The 25,859-nt window shown below is 44.0% G+C and overlaps 1 protein-coding gene across 1 annotated transcript; it reads left to right on the top strand.

Annotated features, from left to right (window-relative positions):
• Nucleotides 1–12,679: 12,679 nt before the first annotated feature.
• Nucleotides 12,680–17,301, top strand: LOC100840995. The gene is made up of 4 exons (XM_014895512.2): nucleotides 12,680–12,874; nucleotides 13,029–13,125; nucleotides 13,529–16,597; nucleotides 16,726–17,301. Exons 2-3 carry the CDS (start codon nucleotides 13,114–13,116, stop codon nucleotides 16,592–16,594), a joined length of 3,078 nt encoding a protein of 1,025 aa, XP_014750998.1. The 5' UTR covers nucleotides 12,680–12,874; nucleotides 13,029–13,113; the 3' UTR covers nucleotides 16,595–16,597; nucleotides 16,726–17,301.
• The last annotated feature ends 8,558 nt before the right edge of the window (nucleotides 17,302–25,859 follow it).

Genomic DNA, 25,859 nt, shown 5'->3' with positions numbered 1-25,859 from the left:
TACGGGAGCTCAGCTCGGCTCTGCTCCCCATCTATTTATTGTTTTGAATTCTTTTCCTACTTTGTGTGATTATTAATTACCATTCCTGTTTCTGTCCAATCCTATAGAGACGACTGACTAGTCTGTACACTACACCGTGCAGAGAAGATGGTACTACTAACATCAACGCATCATGAATCACCCCTTCCTGATAGGAAATGAACATTCAAAATTTCTATCGATATAATTTTTGTGATATATAACTCATATTATATTGTAATTCTTTTATATTGAATCAGCGGCAGTGGTTAGTTCTAGCACCATAAAAATCGTAGATCTGAGTAAAACCAAAAAAATTCATTAGACTCATCGCCCATTCGATCAGCTTCAACCTACAAATACTGTAGCGGTTAATCACCGCCTTGTATGCAATATTTTCAATGGCACCTCTTGAAAAGTCTATTCTTCCGATCGGTGTCTTGTCTGTCTAATTCTCCATATTCTTCTACATCATCGGTTGGGGAGGCATTTCCACTCGGTCGGCACGATGTGCAAGGATGATCGATGCTCACGGACGAAGAAGTCGTAGTCGAAGGCCCTTTTGGCACGGCCCATCATAGGTTGTGCGTGATGTTGAGCCGGTCCACCTTACGCCTCCGAGCAACCTCCGACGGCAGCGGCCGCTCAATGAAGACAATGTCGGCGATTGAGAACTCGCTCGAAGTAGACAGGAATGGCTCGTAGGATTCATCGGCATTGTCATACACCGCCGTTAAGGTTCATAGGACCAAAGAAGATGGCAAGCTGAAGCAAGCTCGAGGTTTAAAACGGGCACACGGTGAGCACGGAACGAAAACAAGACATATTGTTCCCGGTGCTTGCTTTGCAAAAAAGAAAAAAGAACTCAATTACGGTGCTTTCATGATTCGGATCTGCATGTTCATTCCCACAGTTACATACTCCCTCCGATTCTAAATTCTTGTTTCAAATTTATCAAAATATGGATGTATCTACTCTTAAAAGACGTCCACATACATGTAATATTTCGACAACAATTTAGAATCGGACCGATACATGCTACATTGGGGACTTGGGGAGCTGGGGTGCATTGAACACGGGGAAGAAAGAAAGAAAAACTCGTTCCTCCCCGGCCATGTCGCGAAACGGACAGGACGATCTTCGTACGACCGATCAGCGGCTCTACTGGAACTGGAACCGGAGACGACGCCACGAATTGTTCGGCCGGGCGACTGATTGCTTTTCATTTTTTTCAGTCATCAGCCCTGCCCGACGACTGGGCCACCACCACTGCCAGACCCGGCCAAGTAGCCAGCGGCTGGATCTCTCTCTCTCTCGCTTTACTTTATTTTATCCGGTTTGGTTGGGACGTGTTTGGACGGGTTCTTCTTCTTCTTCCGTTCCGCTGGGATTTGGATCCATCGATCCATCCATCATACGTGAATGATTAGGCACCACCATGCGATGCGAGCTCGTGGACGGCAGCACTTGGTGCTACTGCGCCGCCGCGCTTATTAATCCCGGGGCTTTTTTTAATTATTATTCCCGGGTTTTTTTAATGGGTCGGTACGTTTGGATCCGCGACTAGTACCAGTTGCATGCAGCAGGACCTGTTTCTCTCTCTCTCTCTCTTTGTGTGGCCACTCGCAATAATTGGGATCAACGGCATTCGGTTAAATTTTTGTTTTAAAAAATAACACCAAGAAAACTGCTCTCTCGGCCTACAACGTAACGCGCGACGTGTACTTATTTATTTATTTTTTGCTTCGAAATGTAGCTTTAACTGACCACGACACCAATCATGTGTAGATGGTCTGCCTGCCCCGTGAAAAGAAAGAGAGTAGATTATCCAAGTACAGAATTGGTGCTCGGGCTGGGGATGGATTGTTTTGATAGTGCAAACTGTTGTTGGCCAAAGTTAAACCCGAAATGTGTTTTCAGACTTCCTTGAGAAACAGAGAAACAGATTAACAAGGTTTTTCTAGATATAATCCATCTGTCGGTTAGCATTGGTTACTGATTATTATTGTCCGGTAGTGTTACCAAATTTGAGAAATTTTTCTGTTCCCGTGTACCACCCCTCGAGTGGAAGAGGAAAGTTGGCAGCGGCAGGTTCCCCCGTTCCGTGAGAAGCGAGAAAAGCCGACGACGCAGCAGAGGAGACGAGAGATATGCAACGGAAGGAAGAAAGTTTCGGAGGGTGGCGTGGAGTTGGTGGGAAAGCGCGCAGTAAAGAAAGAGGGGAAATGGTTGCGTGAAATGAATGAATGGGGTTTTGGGGTTGGGCAGCAGCGCTGGGCCTAGACCTCGCCCGCCGCGCCCTCTCCCTGACTCGGCCCTTGTCTTCTTTCTTCTCTCTCTATCTTGGGATGCCTGCGTTGCCATCTCCTTCTCCGTTCTTTTTTCTTGCCGTAATCAATGATGCATGCTCCAGAGATAGGCGATGCTACTGCTACTTCTACACGCCTTCTCCGTTCTTTTTTCTAAAGGTCAAAGCCAAGGACGCATCTCTGCGTACGGTAATTCGAGTCAAACACGCAAGCCACTCACTGGAGTGTGTACTACTCGCCGAACCGCAAGAACCATGCCAAGTTTGAAATTTTTTTTTAAAGAAAATGAAGAACCATGGGCCGCCCCGCCGACGCGCTCCAAATTCGATCGCCACCGTCCCACACGCACGCTTGCTGCTTTCCCATCCGTCCATCCACCGACGACGTCCGTTGCCCGCATTCCGCCCCTTCAGCTTTGCGCGCACGTGACAACCAAAGCGTCGACCTGTGTATAAATGTCAACTCTGCTTTGCAAGAAACGCAAAAAAAATAAAAAAATCAAGTTCGTCGAAATGTGACTCCGGTCAGCACTTCCTGCGTGTAGCAAAGCAAACAAAAAGAGTCCGTGAACGGCTTCTTCTTCTTGGTTTTGCTTTTGCATCGGCCACCTGCTCTGCCTGTTTTCCTCTTTACAAAACAAACTTTGGCAGCATCTGCAGGAACGCTGTCAACCTCTTCTCCTTCTTCTTCTTTTCCGTCCCAGCTTTATCGATCCATTGTAGCTTTAACATCGTTCATTCCCGAGGAGCTAGCACACGTACGCACCAAATTTCTCTTTTCAACGACGGAGGTCCTACAACTAATTCCAGCCCTTGTCCCCATCTGCGTGACCACATCATCGATCGCCCCCCGTTTCGCTTTTCCTCAACTCACCTTTCCGCCCAAAATTCAAGGGGGGAGTGATGAGTGCAAACTCACCTGAGAACCCAGCCGTAGATTACATTACATAGTAGATCAATCATCCACACAAGCAATCAAACAAAAAGAAGAATCCACAAACACCATGCTTATTAAGCTAGCAGTACATGATACACACACACTAGCTGCAGCAACTGTATTGTACCTCTACCACTTGTTTTAGCAGCAAGTTGCGGCTAAACTAGATATATATTGGGCCTACTTGTATGTACGTTACGACTAGCTCGTTAATTGCATGGGCATCTGGATCGTGGAACGTGATGGATGGATCGACCGGCCATGATAACCCACCCACTGCATATTAGTGATGATCCCCTTGAAAATAAAATTAGTTGTCGGTAATGATGATGGTGGGGATTGAGATTCTCAGGCAAAGTCACCAATCAACAGGACTAGCTAGCTCAAGTGGTGGTGGTGTCGCACTAGTAAATTACTATGTGCGGCTCCTCTGTCTCCAAATCAGCATCCAAGTCGGTGTTTCTACGAGCTCAAAGCGGTTAATTATAGGGATTATCATATCCCGTTTTTATTTCGAGCCCCTGTTTCTTTCTTGGCACCAATTTGGATGCAAATGACACTAGTAGTTACCTTTTTGCTACCACGACAAATACTAGTTTTCTGTCATCAGCTAGCTAGACTTACCTGACAAATTCGTCCATCATCTTCTAGACACCAAAGTCAGCCTCTCCTTGAAAGCCAGCCAGCCACTTTCTTTATCTCGAACAACGTTGCTGCGATCTGCCTAACCACTAATTAAATTATCCGATGCGTGCCCGATCTGCAGAGCTTCCGATCGATTAATAAGTCAACCGTGCGCGGTGCACTTACAGCCACTCAGAAAATGCACCGCACATTAGTTAATTCCAATAGTCAAAAGGGAGTAACAAAGCAAATGAAGCATGATTAACACACACGGTCTAGCTTAAGGCCACCATTTAGGTATCGTGTGAGGATAGATGTTGGATTTGCAATAACCAGGCATGATTATGTCAGGCTTAATTAAAGGTGAAGCTTTTTTACTCTAATATTTAAAATAAAGGTGAAGCTAAGTTGGGCATTAAATTCCGGAACTAGAAAGGAGGGCGACATGGGAAGATGGGTTGGGTTGAAGTAGGCACAAATGCGAGAAAGATCACATATCAGATGGATGTGTCCAGCCAAAGTGCAGTCGAGTCCATTCATGTCGTTTAACCGGCGACTTTAAGCAACCTAAGCTTAGCTTAGCTGAGCTATCGATGGATCGAGATCGTCATCAACCTGCAGTCTAATCGACCAATCAGTCCGAATCAACGGTCACGCATCATCTACACTGTTCTTCTATTACTATTAGCAAGACAGTAAAAAAAGAGATATTGGAGTGCATATTAAAATTTACAAGCTTTAAAATGGTTGGCGATTTTAGGAACCGTCTCACCTAATTGATCCAACGGTGAAAAAATAGAAAATACTGAAAAGTATTAAAACAGAAGTACTGAAAAGTACTTTCCAATTATTGATTTATTTTTTGAAAATAAATCTAGCCATCCATTTGTAGGGGTAATTTCGTTCTTTTATTTAGGTAATGCATTGGAACAGCTCCCGTTGATTGTGCTGTGAGAAAAACACTTGCTGATTGTCGGTAGGAATCTAATTAATCGATTGGGCCGGCATGAGCAGGCTCTTGCTGCAACTGATGCATCCATGGCTGCCGTCTCCCGCACCATGGTCGTTGTGGTTGCCAGGCGTGTGATGGCCTCCTCGTGCGGCCGCCGCTGCTGCCATGATTGCCGGCGTCGTTGCTGTAGCGACCTTGGTCGTGTCTTCAACGTGATCGGAACTCGGGACCTTGATCCTAGTGGAACGCCTAGGTGACCGGAGTAGTCGGAGCTCATTGAAGCATGCAAGTTTGATATCTGTCCTTGTAGCTAGATGCCGGAGTAGTTGGAGCTTCACATCATGGCCTGGGCCAGGTACTGGAGCTCCCCGCCATCCACCTTGCTACAATGCTGCTGGCTGCTGCATGGACGACGACATGGGGGAGACGCTGTCGCCGCCCATGAGCTCCGGCAGAGTCGCCGCGCCGCCGAAGCTGCTGCCTTCCTGCTGCCGGTGCAGCGCGCTGATGCTGCTGGTGGTGGTTGCTCAGGCTCGCCAGTGAGGTGCTCTGGGCCTGCATCAGCTGCGCCTGCAGGATCGCCACCTGAACGACAGGCACAAAGCAAATCAGCAATCGATGAGAGAGCAGAGCACGCATGCGCGCGTCCATGGCGGATTTGATCAACGATGAAGAAGAAGAAGAGAGAAGTACTGGAACGCCTGGTTGACACGGTAATCAACGGACCGAATTAATTTCCGTAGGAGTAATGAGAAGTACTCGCGAATCACCTAAAAGAGCTCATTAAAATTACTATAAAAGTGATGGAAAAAAAATATGTCTTTGATTCAATCGTACAACTACTTTCTCTTCGAAAAGAGAAGCAACTCGACATGCGTAGTCAACTTGGCCTAATTAACTTTGACAAGTTACTCTCTGAAGTCAAATATGAATATACTTTTCAAACTTGCATCTCCAATGTAGCACTCCTTAAGTACTCATTTTACTCCATTACGGCCGAGAATAGATTACCAAGTAACGCATCTTTTCTTGAAGACGCATCAATTTGTGTGAACGAGAGATCGATCGACAGAAGGTTGTTCACGTACTGTCGTCACACATGACATAACCATATTAACCTATCTCACGTATTGACATGTACATACAGAAGGCAAGATATATTTATAATCATATCTCTCGGAAAGCCCCCAATATATTTGGTCACAACCCTTGCTCATTTTGCATATCTGCAGGGAAATGGAGTTCAAAAATCGAATGTTGGCTCAAAAAATAAAAAAAATTGCAGGCAAGGTACATCAAACCATTTGGGAAGAAGTAGCATAAAACATTAATGTAAGATCTTTTCGAGTACATCCAGTTCAACAAAAATGTCATAGGACTGACCTTTTCACTGCTATTTTCTCTGCGTCGACTTATTAAATGAGTGCACTTTTTGTGAAAATATATAGAATGGCCAAGTTGAACGAAAATGGCAACGGCAAACTAGTTGGAGATAACATCACAGATGGGCCGGCTGCATTATGAAAGTGAAGGGCCAGTGTAAACGTGATTTTTGATTCGCTGATTGGATTTTGAGGGGCCGGCCCACTGGGCACCATTGATGATGGAGGCCAGTTGGATGGTGGCATCTTAAATTGGGTGTCATACGTGGCCTGTTGGAGCGACCGGTAGTACAGTTTCATGCAAAATCAATGCCTGCTCAAATACATCCATACTTCAACGTAAAAGAACGCTTCCTCCATATCTAAATAGTTGTACATTTATACTTTTTCTAAGTTATTTTTTTAATTTTGACCAATTTTTAAAAATGTTGATATATCTTCACATAAACCTAGTTAAACTTCTCTAAATTGAACTTAGGACAAAGCTAATAATAAATGTACGGCTATTAAAAACGGAGATAGTGCCCCCCATACTCTAGTCTTGTACCGATGCAATAGTCGGATCTGTAGTCCGTAGAACTTATGGTTACACGTCTGAACTAGCTAATACCAATTATGTGGCCACGTACGTACACATGTTTATATGTACGTATGGACGGACAAATAGATGATGGATGCCTGAACAGTACACTCTGAATCTGGAATTATATATGTATGCAAGCACAGTGTAGCGTAGTTGCAACAGGAAGTAGCTATAGCCAGGAAGAAGATCGGATCTGATGATCATCTCATCATGCATGGATGGATGGATATGATCGATCTCCATTGAGATGGAGATGGATGCACGTTGGCCGACTCGGTTCGTGAGACGTTGCGCCGATCGATGGAGCCCTGCGAAACCAATCAAATCTCAAATAATTAGCAATCATCATCAGAAGCCGATCTGTAGAGTGTACGTATTAACTAACGTATGTATGACTGTACGAGTGCTTGTACTCCATATGTATATATATATCTTTGCGCATGTAATCATAATATGGTGGATCTAAATGTACAGTGGAAATAATACGGAGTAGCTAGACAGTAGAGTAGCTTATCTTTACTCTAGAGGTGGTGATTTTGCTAGTCTATTAATTGTACTGTATCAAAGAAATAGAAATAGGATACGGAGTAGCTTCAATTTTGGTTTTGTAAGTACGGGGACACACGTTGACACGTAGTAGATCCATGAGACGCGCATGCGTTCGTAGAACTCATGCATCGGCTTCTGCCGGCCCACTGTATTGCACACCCTGCATGTTGGTTGGGCCGGCGGGCAGCGTGTAGATGGATCTCCAATTGCCAACCCGGTCATGCGGTCGATCGAGACCACACGGATTCCGTGATATGCCATTCTACAACAGATTGAATTAATCGGGCTCTTTTGGTGATTGAATTTAGTTGCTAATTTATGATGTGACATTTTCGAATCAGGCGACTTCCCCCATTTTCCATTTCAACAAATGGAAACAACATTGTCACTGCGATCAGTCCGGGTCGGATTGATCACTATGGGACGAAAACCTGCTGTCACCAACAGAGTATCATTCATCCCGCGAGAGCAAGGATATTCCAAAGCGTATCAGAACGTGCAAACCCACGCAGGGGCCAAAAGGTAAAGCTAAAGAGCGAGGGCAAAATAGTGAACTAAGATCGATCTTCATGAGACGAAGTGCAGTGTCAGTCGCCTGGTCTCGCAGCCTGATGTCGACGCCGTAGTTGGATTGTAACCTGCAGAAGCTTAGTCGCGCCATCTATGATCCTTTGTCGCGTCTTCAGATCCTTTTGTAGCTCAGCCTAGTATTGGAGTAAGGAGCATAGAAGAAACACAATAGCTCTAGGATGATGAACAATTTTTTTTCCGAAACCGACGGTGTTTCTGGTTTTCCAAATTGCCCAGCAAACCGCCCCAAGTCCTTCCACAAAAAAGGTCTTCAGACCAGGCACAAATCTCCTTATCCATATGAAATACTACCAAGGTGAAGAGGGAATCATGTTTGTCCCCAGCAAGTACCTATACACCCCCAACAAACTCTAGCAACACTGCAATCAAAGAACAGATGTAACAAGGTTTCATTCTTATGGCAGAAATAACATTTTGGGTTTTTAGGCCACTGCCTCTTAACCATGTTGTCCTTTGTCAGAATGGAGTTCAAAAAGATCTGCCAAAGAAAGATTTTGATCTTGAGAGGAAGCTTTGCTTTCCAAATGAAGGAAAAATTGGGCCTAGCAATGTTTTTGCAAAGATGGTTATAAGTAGACCTGACAGTGAACACTTTCTTAGCATCCCACTTCCAGAGGAAGGATCAGGTGACTCAGTAGCTCCAGATTTCGAATCACATTAGTAAGTTCATCCCATTGGGAAGCAAGAGGACCATGGAACCATCTAGAAAAGGAAACAGAGTGGAGATTGTGCTTGAAAAAAGCAATGGAGGTATCCTTAGAATTTCAGAAAAGAAACAGTTCAGGGTAAGAGTGGTAGAGAGGTGCCTCCCCCCACCAGGAATCCTCCCAAAACCTAATAGTAGCACCAGATCCCACAATACAAATTCTACCAGCCAGGTAGAGACTCTTAACTTTCATAAGGTTCTTCCAGCAGGGTGGGTCATTGATTTTGACAATTATAGAGGCCACAGAGTTATGTCTCAGGTATTTAGCAGATACAATCTTCTGCCACATGCCTTGCCTAGTTTCTAGACGCCACCACCACTTGCAAAGGAGGGCAGTATTAAAAGATTCAATGTTCCTAAAACCTAGGCCCCCTTTCTCTTTGGGCCTACAAACCCTGGACCATCTAACCAAGTGATATTTTTTCTTGTTACTATTCCCTTGTCAGAAGAAAGTTCTTCTGGATTTGTCAATTCTCTCAATCACATTTTTAGGCAGCCTATACATGGACATGTGATAGGTGGGCACACTTTCCAGACAAGCCTTAATTAGGACAGCCCTTCCTCCGGAAGAGAGGGAACCACCTCTCCAGGCATCCAGTTTCTTTGCCACCTTAGCACAAAGGAAATCCCAATGCTTACTCAGAATTCTGGAGCTACCCACCGGGACTCCGAGGTAGGTGAAAGGGATCTCACCAACATTACAACCAAAAAGATCAGAATAAGATTGAGCAATCAGGTTGTCCCCTCCAATGATATAAATCTCACTTTTAAGAAAATTAATTTTGAGGTCAGACATTAGTTCAAAGGAGTAAAGTAACAGCTTCAAATTAACAGCCTTATCCATGTCATGATCAATACATAAGATTGTATCATCAGCATACTGTAGTATAGCTACACCAGGAGGTAACAAATGGGGAATCAAACCAGAAATCAAACCATTAGATTGGGCCCTAAAGATCATTCTAGTGAGACAATCAGCAACAAAGTTAAACAGAGAAGGAGAGAGAGGATCACCCTGCCTGATCCCCAACTTTGAAAATAAGGACCAATCATGTCATTCATCTTAACACACACTGTTCCATTGCATAAGACCATTTTAATCCAAGTAACCCATATAGGACATTCACGATGTGACATGCAAAATGAAAAATTCATTCTGGATTGCACCAGAAGTTTTATTAGAATATTCATCAAAATATCATGGAACTGAAGCAACAGCTCAATGTGCCATTCCATATGGAGATTACCACACTGGTATGCTGGAGTATTTGGAAAGTGCGCAATGATATTTTCAACAGCATCAGGCCTTCTCTCTTCAGATGTCAGCAGATCTTCAAAGAGGAGCTAAACCTTGTCTTTCATCGGGCTAAAAGAAAGAGATATTGCCAATTTGGCAACTGGGCAGATAACTTTAGATAGTCAGGCCAAATAATTTTTGGTTATCAGCTTTGTACATAACATCTATCATTTTAATATATTTGCAGCAGGTCATGTTTCCCTAGAAAAAAGTTTTATTAGAATGTTTCATTTGCTTCTCTTCATGGAAATTTCATTTCATTTTCCGGAACATATCCTAAGTTTCTGGCATGTTTCTTATCCTAATTCATGTACTAGCTCTTCTTAACATCAAAGCACATAACCTAGGTGGTTTAGACAATCGTTAGTATATTCCAAAAAAAAAAGCTTAATTAGCCGGAAAAAAATTGTGCTCAATGCACGTGATTTCCGTAGATCGCGCTTGAGAGTACGAGATGTGGTTGCTGAACATGTTGTTGCCTCGCAGCAGACAAGGAGAGTACGAGATGAACACTTGCCATGGCGACGAGCTTGCCGATCCCTGTACCTAGCTGGCAGTCATCGCATCGCGATGACCAGTGTTCCCCTAGGTATTTGGCTGGCTCTTCAACATCGATCTTTGTTTCGAGAAATATATCACAATGGAACTGATGTCTGCACTTCAGTTGTTTGTGAGGACACATGTATTGGTTCCACCCCTTACAAACAGCAGTTCCCTTCTTTATTTAGGATTGCTTTCAATAGTCGGGCCTCGGTGACTGGCCTGTTGGGGAATGGGCACATATCTTCCTGACATTTTGCATTTGTAGGGAAATTGTTGGGCCTCGTTTGGCGGCTTGGTTGGAGTTGTGTCAAAGATGGAATCAGTGCAACTTGTTGACCAACCTGATTCCTTTGCTTGGAATTTGAATCCTTCTAGGGTTTACTCAGTAAAATCTCTCTATAGTCCGCTCTTCGATTCCGATTGACAACTTAGCTCATCGATTCCAATTGACAACTTAGACAAAAGTTATTTGAAAGCTTAAAATCCCTCTTAAAATAAAAATATTTGCGTGGTATCTATGTCGTGGTGTAGTGCTAAAACAATAATTTGGCTAAGAGAAACTGGGGTGGTAGTAAGAAATGTGTTTTTTGCGATCAAGATGAGACTATTTGGCATTTGTTTTTCGGGTGTCCAATGGCGAGTTTGGTAAGATGGGATCAGTGCATCTTGTTGACCAATGTGATTACTTTGCTTGGAATTTGAATACTTTTGGCCTTTATTCAATGAAATCCCTCTATAGTTCGCTCATCCATTTTGATTGACAATTTAGACATTTTTTTTAAAAGCTTAAGATCCCTCTTAAAATAAAAATATTTGTGCGTTTTTTAGTGAAATTTGTGTGGTACCTATGTCGTGGTGTAGTGCTCATAAAAGATAATTTGGCTAAGAGAAACTAGGGTGGTTGTAGAAAATGTGTTTTTTGCGATCAAGATGAGACTATTCAGCATTTGTTTTTTCGGTGTCCAATGACACGTTTGCTTTGGAGAACCGTCTTTGTGGCATTTAATTTACCTCCTCCCTCTTGTATCACTAATATGTTTGGTCACTGGTCTGGGGGTGTGGGTAAACTGCTTAAATCGCCTATCATTGTAAGGGCTTGTTCAATTTGTTGGTCTATATAAAATTGTAAGAATGATCTTGTTTTCCGTATCCGGAAAGTGCTTAATTTCTTGCAGGTTGTTGTTCGGTCGTCCCACTTGCTCCATACTTGCTCCCTACTGCTTCGGACGGAGGCGCAGGGGTTTATGAAATCTGGGTGCAACCGTTTAGATGATAGCACGGGAGTTCTTTAGCCGGTTTGGACGGCGCGCCAATTTTAGGCCGAAGGAGATTGATTTTTTTTTCCTTTCATTAGTTTTATCAGTTTTTTCGTATGCAAGCCTTGAGATGCGATCGATGCTGAAGCCAGGACACCCTCCTTTTTGAAAAAAAAACTATAGGAGTGACATGCCTTTTATGTTCATTATATGGTCTGGTAGTATATTAATTCGGAAAATTTTCTATAGGTCCGATGACCTAAAGCTTTCCCTAAAAAAAATATAAATTCAGAAAAAATGTATTTGCCCTGACACTTACGAGCCATATTTCAGTGTGCGTGATGACATGGACCCTAGAAAAAGCAAGAAGTAAACTACTTTGATTTGCATAAGCAATATATTTAGAGAAATGTGTAGATTTCATTTTAGCAGAAATTGCCAGCATATTGAAAATATAAAAGGTCGAAAGTGTATTTGGTACGACTATTTATCTTTTATGTAAAATGCACATATAATTATATTAGTTTTTAGATGTACAACTACAAGTACATACTTAACAAATCGTGTGGGCATATCCCTTGAGTGCGAAAATTCCAACCTAAAATTAATCATTAGTCTTCCCGGATAGGAATCAGCAGTCTTTCCTCAAATACAGAGAAATAATTAATTTGTTGCCAAAGTTATGATTTTGATATTCCAATCTGAGATTCATGGAAATAGTAGCTTGATGGTCAAGCTTGTGCGACGAGACTGGAAAAACTGATCCGCTTAGGATGACTTCTTGGAATGAAAAAAAAGAACAGGATGACTTTAACAAAAGAACAGCTTAATCGTGTCTTTAGCTTTTGTATCTTTGTGATCTTTAAACCCATCAAGCAAAGCATCTGATGATGGACGTACGCAGTGCGTAAGAAGCAAGGAATTGAATTGGCAGCTTTTGGTTGAGAAAAGAAAACAAGTGTAGCAAAGCACACTCGCACACAAGGAAGGAATACCAGCATATGCATGTGCCACCAGTCATGCCCGTGTATGACTTCAACTTACTAGTTTCATCGATCGTGACCCTCATCTAGCCAGCTAAGTTCTGTAAGCTCGCCAAGATTGAATTCGACGCGCTTGGAAAGCAAGGTAATAACTACATACATTGATTTTTTATACATAACATCTGTAGATTAACTACTTACTCTGATTTTCTATACACAACTACATACTCTGATTTTCTTCTGTGATGAGGGAACCTAGATCTTGCATGTTGTAACTTCTTCTCGATATATACTTGCAGATCGAGCCATGGGTTAGAGTTTTCAAGTCTGTCGACATGGATCTTGGCCCTGGAGATTAATTGATCCAGCAACCAATTTGTCATCATGGCTCCACAGGTAATCCATCATGCATGTACTGAACAGTGAAGGATACAGATGCCATTTCTCTTCGTTGGAATATTTCGGCCTTTTAATAATTTGTAGCAAGAGTTTCCTTAATTACTTGTGTCATTGCTACCAGATGAAGTTTGAACAAACTACCGCATAATTTAGTCACTTATTTCCGGACGGGTGGGGTATGATATTTGACAGTTAATTATTTGCTCACTCGATCGGTGATAATTAAGCAGTTAGCTATCACTGGCATGTTTTTGTACAAGCGCACCTGTCCACTTTCTTTATCTGTCTATATGTTAGTGAATTATGTCTTCACAATTTCTAGGGTACTACTTTGAAGTGAAGATTCACCTTTAATTTACTGACCAACCTCATTTGGTGTGAACACTATTGTGCACTGCAGGAGATTGAGATTCAGGCAAGAAACATTGATGCTGCAGCAGGAGAGATAATTGATGTTCTGGAGGATACAAACCAAGGAAATATGATCTACTTCAGGGGCTGGGGTGGATTGGGAGCATCCGCTGTTCTCAATCTGGTAGCCCAACGCCTGAAATCATCCAAAAGACCGAACAAGTTTGACAAGATTATCCATGTGGATTGCTCTGTGTGGAAAAGCATGAGGGCTCTGCAGAAGACGATTGCGGAGGAGCTACAGCTTCCGCACTCAGTGATGGCTATCTTTGATCAGTGCAACGAGGATGATGATTTCAATGGGACGGATCAAGGGTCCAGAGGGGTGATATCACATATCAGAAGGGAAATATTCAGAAAGCTTGTTAACAATACATTTGTGGTGGTGTTTCACAATGGGAGCAGAAGATACATTGATTTGTATGAGTGTGGTGTCCCAGTAATATCACTTATGAGTAACAAGGTGCTGTGGACCTGGCACGGGAGGTTTCGGCTCGGACTGGAACTAGAAGACGGAGAACAGGAAAAGATGAAGATGCAGACAGATGTTGATCTCCGTACTTCTCTTGGTTCTGAATTTACGGATAAAGAGCTGCGGAGGGGTCTAATGCGTGAAGAGGCCGAGGAGGTTGCCAAATGCACAGGGATTGTTGATCCTGACTACATGGACCAAAATGTAGTCAAGCAGTGCTTCTGGTACGCATTTGTAGTAAAAGGCTTGGCTTCTTTTAGTGGCATTGACTTGGGTACCCATGTATCCAGCTATTGGATCTGCGATGGGATACTACAAGGCCAAGGCGATACATCAGCATGGGAGATTGGCGATCGTCTGCATAGAAACATGTTGTTGGTCACTTGGGATGAGATAATTGATAACTTAACGGACGAACTTTATCCTGATACTGCTGACTTTGAAGATAAGCGCTGGGAATTCACCACACACAAAGAACTGCTGCAGGATCATGCTCGTGTGCTGCCTCCGGAGGCAACATCCTTCTTCCTTTATGCAGAAGAATCACCAATAAATACAGTACCAGTATTATTGCCAGTTAGCCTGTTCCAACATTCACAAAGCAGCAAGCTGCGTGTGTTGCATCTGTCCTGTTGCAGCTTCAGTTTTACATCTCCTCCCTTCCTCGGTTGCAGCCAACTAAGATTGCTACATCTCGACCATTGCACAGACATGACAGTTCAGGAGCATCCAAGCAACGAAAACATATTATGTTTCCACAAGCTATGGGTGCTGAGCCTGACGCACACAGAATGGTACTGGCTGTTATCAGAGAAAATGAAGAGATCAATGGTTGACCTAAGGGAGTTGAATGTGGAGGGAGTCAAGTACGGGAGCGTAAGTGATTTGTGTCGTGGTAGCCTTAGCCTTGTCATGCTCCGAGTAACGGAGGACCAAGACACAACTAATCAAGAACCCCCCAATATGTCCAATGCAAACAATGTTGTGACATCTAACTTGGACAACGAAGTTCTGTCTCCATCTCTTGAGTCATTTAGCTTCATTCAGAAAGCTCAAACTGCTGCCAAGATATCTAGCATCTCCTTCCGGGGTTGTTCTCGGTTGAAGAATATACTACTCAGAGGATATTTGGGAAGCCTCGAGGAGCTTGACCTCTCGGGCACAACAGTTAAAACCCTCGACCTCAGAGAAGTGGAAGCTCCAAACCTCAAGCGTCTCATCCTGCTGGGCTGCGAGAAGCTGTGTGCAATATTATGGCCACCAGAAAACAAAAAGACACGTGTTTTGAAAGTGCTGCACATCAACACCATACAATCTGCATCACCTAGTGAACCTAATCGTGAAGAGAGTACCAAGGAGGCTAGTGCTGTTACAAGATCATTATCTATCCATAATGTTGCTACTACACAACAAGGCATCGGTCAAACAGCACCCTTTGACTTTAATTGGTACATCTCTGTAAGGGATGTAAGGCTCCTCAGGTCAATTGTGCCACTGGAAAACTATGTCAGGCCAGTCTTTGTATATATGGAAATGGATTCACCTCCTACAAGTAGTATTTCTGGTGGTGGTAGCAAAGTTGCTCAAGGAATCGGTAGCCTGAAACAGCCTGATAAATATTTATATGCAAGTGATGCCATCTTTCGAGGCCACCTCGAGGCCGGTGCTGGTAATGAAGGTGCAATCAGCTGGATGTGGGCTTGCCCAACTAGCCCGACTCCAACAGGCCAAGACTGGTATGTTCACATGCAAGATGAAGTGGAGATGAAGAGCAGATTATTACAGCAGCCAGGCCCAGGAAGCACCGAAGAAACTATTAGTAGTACTGCCTTGATCCCTGCTTTCATATGCGATAGTGCTCGGATGATGCACGTGTATGACAGCTTTGCCATCACTTGCATCCCTTGCAAACATAGTTCGGATTGGAGGTGGCTTAAATGGTGCCGAGTCGAGAGATGCCCAAAGCTACACGTTGTCTTTCCAACTCCCCAGAAAAGTTATAATGTGAACATCTATATCAGGTTAGAATTATTCTGGGCATCCCAGCTCCCGATGGCTTGCTACATCTGGAACTGGAATACAACAACTCAACCTGGTTGGCGATCTTTTCAAAACCTAGTATTCTTGCACCTGGACAATTGTCCTAGGCTCATACATGTGCTCCCCTTGTCTAAGTATATGGCCACCTTGCCTAACCTGGAGACACTAGAGATCGTGTGTTGCGGTGATCTCAGGGAGGTCTTCCCTTTGGACCCTAAGCGCCAGGGGAAGCGAAAAATTATAGAATTTCCCAAACTAAGGCGCATTCACATGTACGAGCTTCCCAAGCTGCAGCATATCTGCGGTAGCAGGATGTCCGCGCCCAACCTGGAGACCATCGTGGTTAGGGGATGTTGGAGCCTCAGGCGCTTGCCGGCCGTCAGCGGCAACACCGCCAAGCGGCCGAAGGTCGATTGCGAGAAGGACTGGTGGGACAACCTGGACTGGGAAGGGATGGAGGCAAACCAGGACCATTCACTATACGAGCTGACCCACTCGAAGTACTACAAGGCCCAACTGTCGAGAGGCGCTCTACTCAGGTGAAAGGTATATATGCGCATTTGTCTGTCATGCCGTTCATAACTCAATGTGTCAACTAACTTAATTTTGTTTTTCTATCCGTACTGTAGTTATGATTAAATCATCTCACGACAATTTTCTATGTTGCGCTGCAGGTAATCAATCCATTTCATGAGTTGATGCTCGCGTAGGCATGGACATGCTGTAACAGATAAGCTAGAAAGCTGATGTCTTCTCTGCAGTCTATGGTTGTGTGTGGCTTTCCTTGCTTAGTCTTGCTTGATTGGCCTGCGTGTACCCTGCATCCGCACTGCCATGGTATGTTTCTTTGCAAGTGCACCGACCACCGATCGACCTGCACTGTCATGGTGCGGTGGTGCATGTGTCTTTTAGTTTGGTTTGATTTGGATTGGTTTGGTTTGTGGGTCAGCTTTGCTCGATCGATCAAGATATGCATCAAAGTTTCTATCATCTGGTTGGATATATGATGACTGAGCAAGCAGCTTTGAGCAAGAGAGAAATAAATAAGAGAGCCCGTTCAGCTTGTGAAACATGGGCACCCTGCTTTGCTCATGCTGCTGCTGTGCTCTCCCCTGTATGTGTTGTGGTGTGCTATTCCTCAGCAATGGACTTATTGTTGTAATATGCTTTATCTATTTCTCCGACTTTGATATAAATGATGATGAAAATTTCTGTATGCCATATATAATCCATTGCTTCAGTTTTCCTTCTGTGGCAGGCACTTGCAGGTGATGGCTTCTTTTCTGCACTGATCATATATACTTGTAAATTTGGATCATTTTAGTTAAGCATTGAGCATTGTATTGTATGTTAGGCTTTTCGGTTGTCTGGCCAAAGAACATATTTCGGAGGCATACATATATTTTCTTTTCTTTTTGACCGGGAAAAAGGCAGGAGAGGCACATACATATATTTTCATCCGATTTATGCTGTAAACCTTTCTTTTTAACTAACTAGCTTGAGCTTAGCAGTTTTGGCCTACACATATCTCAATTTTGAAACAAATGAAGATGTTACCAATCAGTATTTAGCCCTGGACTTTATTTCTTGTTTTCTTGATTGGATGAAACCTGTACTTACCTATGGCTATTGTCTATAAAGGGATCCTATTCACCCAGGTGCGGATCTAGGGGTGGTGCTACTGTGCTGTAGCATCACTCATGCCAGGATGTTTAAAAGAGCAACTATTAGCTATCTAAGCCATAAGTATGAAATACCCACAAATATAGCACCACTAATCCATTTTAGCACCATTTTTCTTCAGTTTCTGGCTCCGCCACTGTATTCACCCAACTGTCTCCAAATCAGATATCGGGAGCTGAGATATTTCAATGCATTTTTCTCAATCCAAACAATATCCATCATGCTATAACATGTACTCGTACGTGTTTCAAAGTGCATCGATTGGCTTATCTGCCATCTACAAGCTTTCTTGCTTCCCAGTTGCATCACACAATTAACTCCCAACAAGAAAACTTTCAGTAACAGCCATCGACAACATGGAAAGGCTTGAGCTCGTGCTCAGCAGGCTGGAATGCCTTTGTTTGTGGGTAGAAAACCTTGCAGGAAGGACTCAAAGTGGTGTATTGGACATTAGATGACATATCCAGTGAACATATAACCAAGGAGGTTCCGTCTCAAAAAGAAAAAATGGCCAAGGGGGTACAACCGAGATGGAAAGGCCCAGGATAATCCTTGACAAGTGGATGATTGACAGTAAAGCGAAATGTGATGCTCTGTAAGTTGGAACTTGGAAGTCAGCACAATTTTAGTTGTTCATTGATACTCTCACGTTACTTGTGCTTTAACAGCATGCACAACCTTAACGCTTTATCTTTAAGACCCTGTAATTTTATCCCTAGAAAACTCGAACTCCCGAAGAATAAAAACTGTTACCTCTCATAGATATGTAGTTATATGATTCAAAGAGATATTTACTATTTAACGGAAAAAATAAAAGATGAAATACGAACAGGCTATAAACATAGTTCCTATTTCCTAAGCATGCAATTATTCTAGTAGGTTTAACATATTATTCCCTATTTCTCTTCATGTCTAATGGAATCAAATGAGAAAGTGAAATTTCAAGGCCACACTAGCAATCTCAGTCTAGCAAAAGGTTGTCTTAGTTTCTTTTTTGCTATGATGAGCAAGAAAACTAATACCAATATGGGTTTACTCGCAATTCTAAGATAAGTCCTAATCGAAATTACTGCAAAATAATGTATCTACCTGCATCATTCGTCCTATATATGCATGAAGAACAAATCCAACAAACATATGGACCTTGTCTGGCATATTTTTTTTCTTCTGAAACACACTTGCACAGACAAAGTCTTTGTTTGTTCCAATTTCAACTGCAATGTAGAATGCAATATGACAGCATAAGTAGGCACAACAAAATACATAGTATGTTGATCACATCTCGTTAGATTTCAAACCATAATATGCAAAAGCAAAAGTAGGTAATAATATATATATATCAACCTCATCGACTGGGTGACCAAAAGGAACCATTACAAAGATGAAACTGTTGCAAGAAGGTGAGGCTTAGTAGGCTCAGTGACATCAATGTTATGCAAGATGTTTTGGCTTAACAAATTATATGAATGCACTAACGTCAACAACGTGAAATAAATATACTATGAAATTGCCTCACGACGAATTTGAGTTGTGTTTTTGATAGACTTTTCAATAACCTCTTCTTCGAGAGTTCTGCTCAATGGACAGCAGGGACCTGAAATCCTGCATCAGAGAGGACTAAGTCAGGGCGACCCCCTAGCGCCGATGTTGTTTATACTTGCTATGGAGCCCCTTCAAAGGATCTTGTCTTTGGCGACTGATGCTGGCATTCTTTCTCCTTTTGGGCAGAGAATTCCCTCGCTAAGATGTAGCATGTATGCTGACGATGCTGCGTTGTTCTTAAGCCCAATTCAGAAAGAGATGGATGCAGTCCTACAGCTTCTCAATGTTTTGGGTAACATGTCTGGCTTAAACGTGAACCCTAAAAAATGTGTGGCCTATCCTATCTTCTGCAATGAGGTTGACGTCGAGTCCATCTTGTTGGGCTTTGGTGGAGTCACTAGATTGTTTCCTTGCTGATATCTTGGTCTGCCTTTGAGCTTGCGAAAGCTAAAAAGAGTAGAATTTCAACCCTTAATTGATAGGATGGCCGATTAAATCCTTGGAAAGGAAAGCTATTATCTCGAGCTGGACGGCTGGTCCTGATCAACTCTGTGCTCATTGCTATTACCACATATTTTTTCACCTCTTTTGCTCCTTCAGTTTGGGCAGTAAAAAAGATGGATAAAATCAGGCGAAGTTTCTTTTGGTCCGGTGAAGAGAATGCTCATGGGGGTAAATGCTTGGTCAACTGGAGAAGTGTCTGCACTCCAAAGAGTAAGGGAGGGCTGGGAATCAAAGAGCTTATGGCATTCGGTCGCGCTCTACGATTGAGATGGCTGTGGCACAATTGGCAAAACGATGATCAGCCGTGGAAGGGAACGCCACTGGCATGCGATCAGATTGACAAGGACCTTTTTGCTGCTTGTACAAGCATCCAGATTAATGATGGATCCAAAGTTTCCTTCTGGAAAGATAGATGGATGGGAGAGGGATCTCCCCAAGAAGTGGCACCTCATCTGTACAAATTAGCCCGAAAAAAGAATATTCTGGTATGTGAGGCCTTGCAAAATGGAAAGTGGATGAGAGGCCTGCAAAGAATTTCCTCCCGGCAGCAGATCACATCCTTTTGTCATCTCTGGACGACCACGAGGCAGATTTAGCTTGTTAACTTGCCGGATCAATTTCTTGGAAGGCTTCGGCTAATAATTGCTACTCGGCAAGCTCAGCATACATAATTCAGTTTCTTGGAAGAATTGAAAGACCTGACCTTAATTTTGTTTGGAGGGTAAAGGCAGAGGGAAAAATTAGGCTTTTTTTGTGGCTTCTCATTCAAAACCGGCTATGGACTGCTGATCGCCTAAGAGACAGGGGATGGCCACATGATGATAACTGTTGCTTCTGTGATCAATCCATGGAATCAGCTTTCCACATTGCCCTAGACTGCCTTTTTGCAAAAAACATTTGGCTTCTAATGAAGCAAACGAGCACAAGAGCCTATGAGATTGCTAGGGACGCCACTTCCATAAAGTGCCGGTGGAACGGAAGTATAAAGATTGGGAAACAAAAGGAGAAGCACAAAGACATAACAGTGGCCGTCTACACGATTTGGAACATATGGAAAGAGAGGAATCAAAGAATTTTTCAAAATGAGGCCATTTCGGAAGAAGGTGTAGCCACCCTGATCAAGAATGAGTTAAGCCTCCAAAGGGAGGCAAAGCGAGAGTAGTCAGCTTTACTTGAGGCGTCTTTCTGACCGCCTCTCCTTTTGTTCTTACTTTTGTTAACCTTGTACAGTTGTTCCCCCTTCTAATTAAATTGCAGCGAATCCTGCTTTCCCGTCAAAAATAAACTTGGTCAATTTTTTTAAGAAGATTGACTTAGGACAAACTAGAACATCTTATATTTAGGAACGCATACACAAAATTACAATTTGTATTGAATAATTAGAAGCAAACACAAAACTACGAGATATATCACGACGGTAGTGATGACACAATGCGTTGTTTCCACAAGACCGTGATGAAACATTTCCATGGGGTGATACCAAGTGGCATGAACTGTCTTCTTCCTGCTAGATCAGCGGCCAGGAACGAAGCCAAGAGACTGGTTATTTGAAGCGTCATTCCTGCGTATAAACAAACTGACAAATTACGCATGACTTCTTGGGAGCATTCTTGCTCTTGCCAGCCGTGGAACTCTTGGAGCCTTTCCCTTTCCTGGGAGCGGTGGGCGCCATGCGAACGTGGGCGGAAGCTAGCAGGATTCAAGGGCGCAAGAGAGAGTGGGGATGAGGAAGAAAGGCTGGGGCCAAGTGTTTGCTCCTCAGCACAGCGGTAGGGTCTTATAACGCCCCGGCGCTAAGCAACGGTCGCATCCGCATCCTACGGGTGCGCTGGGGCATAACTACACTTTAAAGAGATAATGCGGGACGTGGCCTTAACCACCCATGATCAGAGGGGGTGGTTAGGGCGGAAATCTCGCCCCCACCACTTTGCCCGTAACGGCAGAGTCCATGGAGCAGCGCATAGACGGGGACCCGAAACGACTCGGGACCCACGCGTCGGTTAAGGGCGTAGCCCGGCAACCGACCAGGGATGACTTCGCCCGGGAACAGGCGTTGCCGGCCCATGCCCGGGGGCTACTGTCGCACCAGTGGCACCCGGGGTACTACCGTTGCTTGACGCGTGGGTTGCCTCGCTTGCTCCCCGCAAGGATAGCACCCTGGCAACACCGCGCAAGCTGCCCGACAAGCCACCAGCCCGGCGGGGCTAGCCGGGCTGCGGGGGTTGCCCCGGAAGGTAACAAGAGGGTTCCCGCCTGGGCGCTCCCCGGGAAGGTCACTTGCCGGGGAGGGCGTTCCCAGGCACAGGCGCCCGTTACCGGAGTGGGACCAAGCAAGCAAAACAACGACACCACGTGGCCGCCTGGCGGCCTCCCTGAGCGCAGGGTTCGTCAGGGCGAGGAGTGAAGCACAAGAAAACATTAAATGCTCCGACAGAAAGGGGATTCCCCGTCCAGTCAGCCCACAGTGACTGGCCCACTGTGAATTCTAGGCACGTAGGGCCCTAGTTGCAGGGCTACTCACCATGCATGCAAGGCAGCGCACCGAGGGCAAGCTGCCCTAGTTCTTTGCTCGCTATTTGTGACCCATGCACCAAGGCACCTGCGGTATCCCCTTGAGTATAAAAGGAGGACCCCCGCCAACAGTCAAATTGTTCGGTTCGATACTAGTTCTAGCCAAGAATAGCAAGTACCACTTAGCAGTTAAGGGAAGAGCACCCGGGGACTCCCCCGGCAACCTGTAAACCTTTGTTCATCGGCTAATAACAAACACAGAGACAGGACGTAGGGTTTTACACCTCAGGGTGGCCCTAACCTGGGTAAAAGCGATTGTGTGTTCTCTCACGCTTGACATTGGCCTCGCCGGCGATCGCTGGAGCAATCCCCGACGCTCACTGCTGAACCTAAAAGGGGGTGCTCATGCATTCCCGGTGTCTGAGCCCCGTGTTACGACATCTAGCCTCCCCTTGAAGAATTGCACGGACGGCTTTGCACAGAAAATAAGAAAACACAAGTCGTTCCCTTGCTACCAAACTCTCAGTAAAGCACACAGAATCTGCTAACCTTGAGAACATTAATGATCCAAGTTGTGTGGTCTTCGAAATTCATCTCCGTCGTCAATCTATGTCCAGACAACGTCGAGCAGACCCCCCCCCCCCTCGTCTTCACATTCATGCTCTTGACCTCTTGAGGAACCTGAGAGCCCGATCGTCTACAAATGTTCTCGATTCCCAAAATCATGCCATGATCTAACTAATTAAATCAAGAAATTCCAGAGCCCTACGCCAAACACACTGGTAAACAATCACACAGCAGATCACATCTTTTTGTCATCTCTGGACGACCACGAGGCAGATTCAGCTTGTTAACTTGCCGGATTCAATTTCTTGGAAGGCTTCGGCTAACAATTGCTACTCGGCAAGCTCAGCATACATAATTCAGTTTCTCGGAAGAATTGAAAGACCTGACCTTAATTTTGTTTGGAGGGTAAAGGCAGAGGGAAAAATTAGGCTTTTTTTGTGGCTTCTCATTCAAAACCGGCTATGGACTGCTGATCGCCTAAGAGACAGGGGATGGCCACATGATGATAAATGTTGCTTCTGTGATCAATTCATGGAATCAGCTTTCCACATTGCCCTAGACTGCCCTTTTGCAAAAAACATTTGGCTTCTAATGAAGCAAACGAGCACAAGAGCCTATGAGATTGCTAGGGACGCCACTTCCATAAAGTGCCGATGGAACAGAAGTATAAAGATTGGGAAACAAAAGGAGAAGCACAAAGACATAACAGTGGCCGTCTACACGATTTGGAACATATGGAAAGAGAGGAATCGAGCGTCTTTCTGACCGCCTCTCCTTTTTTTTATATACTTTTGTTAACCTTGTACAGTTGTTCCCCCTTCTAATTGAATCGCAGTGAATCCTGCTTTCCCGTCAAAAATAAACTTGGTCAAAAAATTTAAGAAGATCGACTTAGGACAAACTAGAACATCTTATATTTAGGAACACATACACAAAATTACAATTTGTATTGAATAATTAGAAGCAAACACAAAACTACGAGATATATCACGACGGTCGGCAATGGTCTGGCCAGCGAGGTTGGTGATACAGTGATGACACAAAGCGTCATTTCCACAAGACCGCGATGAAGCATTTCCACGGGGTGATACCAAGTGGCGTGAAATGTCTTCTTTCTGCTAGAGCAGCGGCCAGGAACGAAGCCAAGAGACTGATTATTTGAAGTGTCATTCCTGCGTACCAACTGACAAATTATGCATGACCTGTAGTGAACAAAACAACAGGCTCTACTGCAGCTGAATATACTGGTGATTTGTCCATGGTTCGGCGAAATTTGGAAGGGAAGCAACCTCAAGGTCCAAGGAAGAATGCAACGCCAGCATATATAGCTATACCACCCAACGATGAGTGTTAAGGCTGCAGCTGAGAATCAATTGTCAGTTCAGCTGGCTGGTGTTGTTTCAGTTAAAACAGCCTTGTGTCGACTCGTGGTTGCCTGTTGTACTCCGTGTTTAACAAGACAAGAAAGAGGGGAATTTCACAGGCCGCCGCCGTCCCACCATCGCAGCCTCCTCTTGCCCAGTCCTGCCGCCCTAGAAGCCTCTAGATCCGGATCAAATCTGCCCCACGCCACAGAACCATATCCCCCTGTCGGATGCGCCGGTCTCCGGCCATGCAGGAGGAGATGGGCCATGGTCTCCGGCGCTTGATCACACAACGGACAGAGCGCATTGAAAGGGAGTTTTGATCTTTTTATCCCTGTAGAAGTTTAGTTGGATAGATCTTCAGTGTTGCTTTCCAAAATAACCCAACCTTCTCTGATAAATGTGCATGGCAGAAATGAACCAGCGCTACCATGTACAAAAAGAATGAACAAATGATGTTTACCTGGTATATAGTTGATCCCGGCCTCAGAATGTACCAGGATCAACATGAGATCAGCTATTCAGAACTTTCTTTTCCATCAAACATAAATTGTACTTGAGATCCTGCTAGATGATTTTCAAGAAAATCCTTTGCAGATACTGCACAAAATACAGATGTTGCTTTAGTAATAATTTTGTTAATGCCATATACAACTGCACAAGTGCCTTTAACTGCAGTAGAGGCCATACATGTAAAAAACAAGGGCCAAGAAATAAACCAGAACTGTACTCTAGTGACATGGGGGATTGTCATCAATCCATCTCTCTGCAAAATCAACAAAATTTGAAGGAAAACAGGACACCTGCTGAAACCAATAATCGAAAAAAATTCTATTACCGATTAAATCGTCTGACCGGAAGCAGAGCAAACTTTGTTGGGTCATGTCATTCAGATTTAACCAAGTTCTGGGGGGAAATGTATCATTTGAGAAGAAGCAAAAAGGAAGAAATGCAAGCAAAAGCACCTTCAAGGTAAAAAAAAAACATGAACAGCTTTCACCTTAAGAAGATTATTTTCCAAAAAATAAGGCAGGGTTTCACTTTCCCCTTTTGGAATTGAACCAGCATCATATCTGCTGTAAATAAAACTCAGTATGACTGCATAGCTTAAGAACCGATCTCACATCATATATAATCACGAACAACACCTTCTTCCAGTATGTCTCTTATAACATGCTAAAAGCTACCCCCCGAAGAATTGCACGGACAGCACACAGAATCTGCTAACCTTGAGAACATTAATGATCTAAGTTGTGTGGTCTTCGAAATTCATCTCTGTCGTCAATCTATGTCCAGACAACGTCGAGCAGAACCCCCCCCCCCCCCTCGTCTTCACGTTCATGCTCTTGACCTCTTGAGGAACCTGAGAGCCCGATCGTCTACAAATGTTCTCGATTCCCAAAATCATGCCATGATCTAACTAATTAAATCAAGAAATTCCAGGGCCCTACGCCAAACACACTGGTAAACAATCACACGTCCTCCCAGACTCCCGCCTAGCATATCATCATCACCAGAAAATGAACTAAACCACGTCACATGAATCAAGGATGTTCAATCAAAGACTGATCACAAGCAGTAGCCATTCCTGGTAAGCAAGAGACTGGTTATTTGAAGCGTCATTCCTGCGTATAAAA

This window comes from Brachypodium distachyon, chromosome 5 (assembly GCF_000005505.3).
Source record: "Brachypodium distachyon strain Bd21 chromosome 5, Brachypodium_distachyon_v3.0, whole genome shotgun sequence".
NCBI lineage: Eukaryota > Viridiplantae > Streptophyta > Magnoliopsida > Poales > Poaceae > Brachypodium > Brachypodium distachyon.
This window is presented reverse-complemented; position numbering and strand designations above follow the sequence as displayed.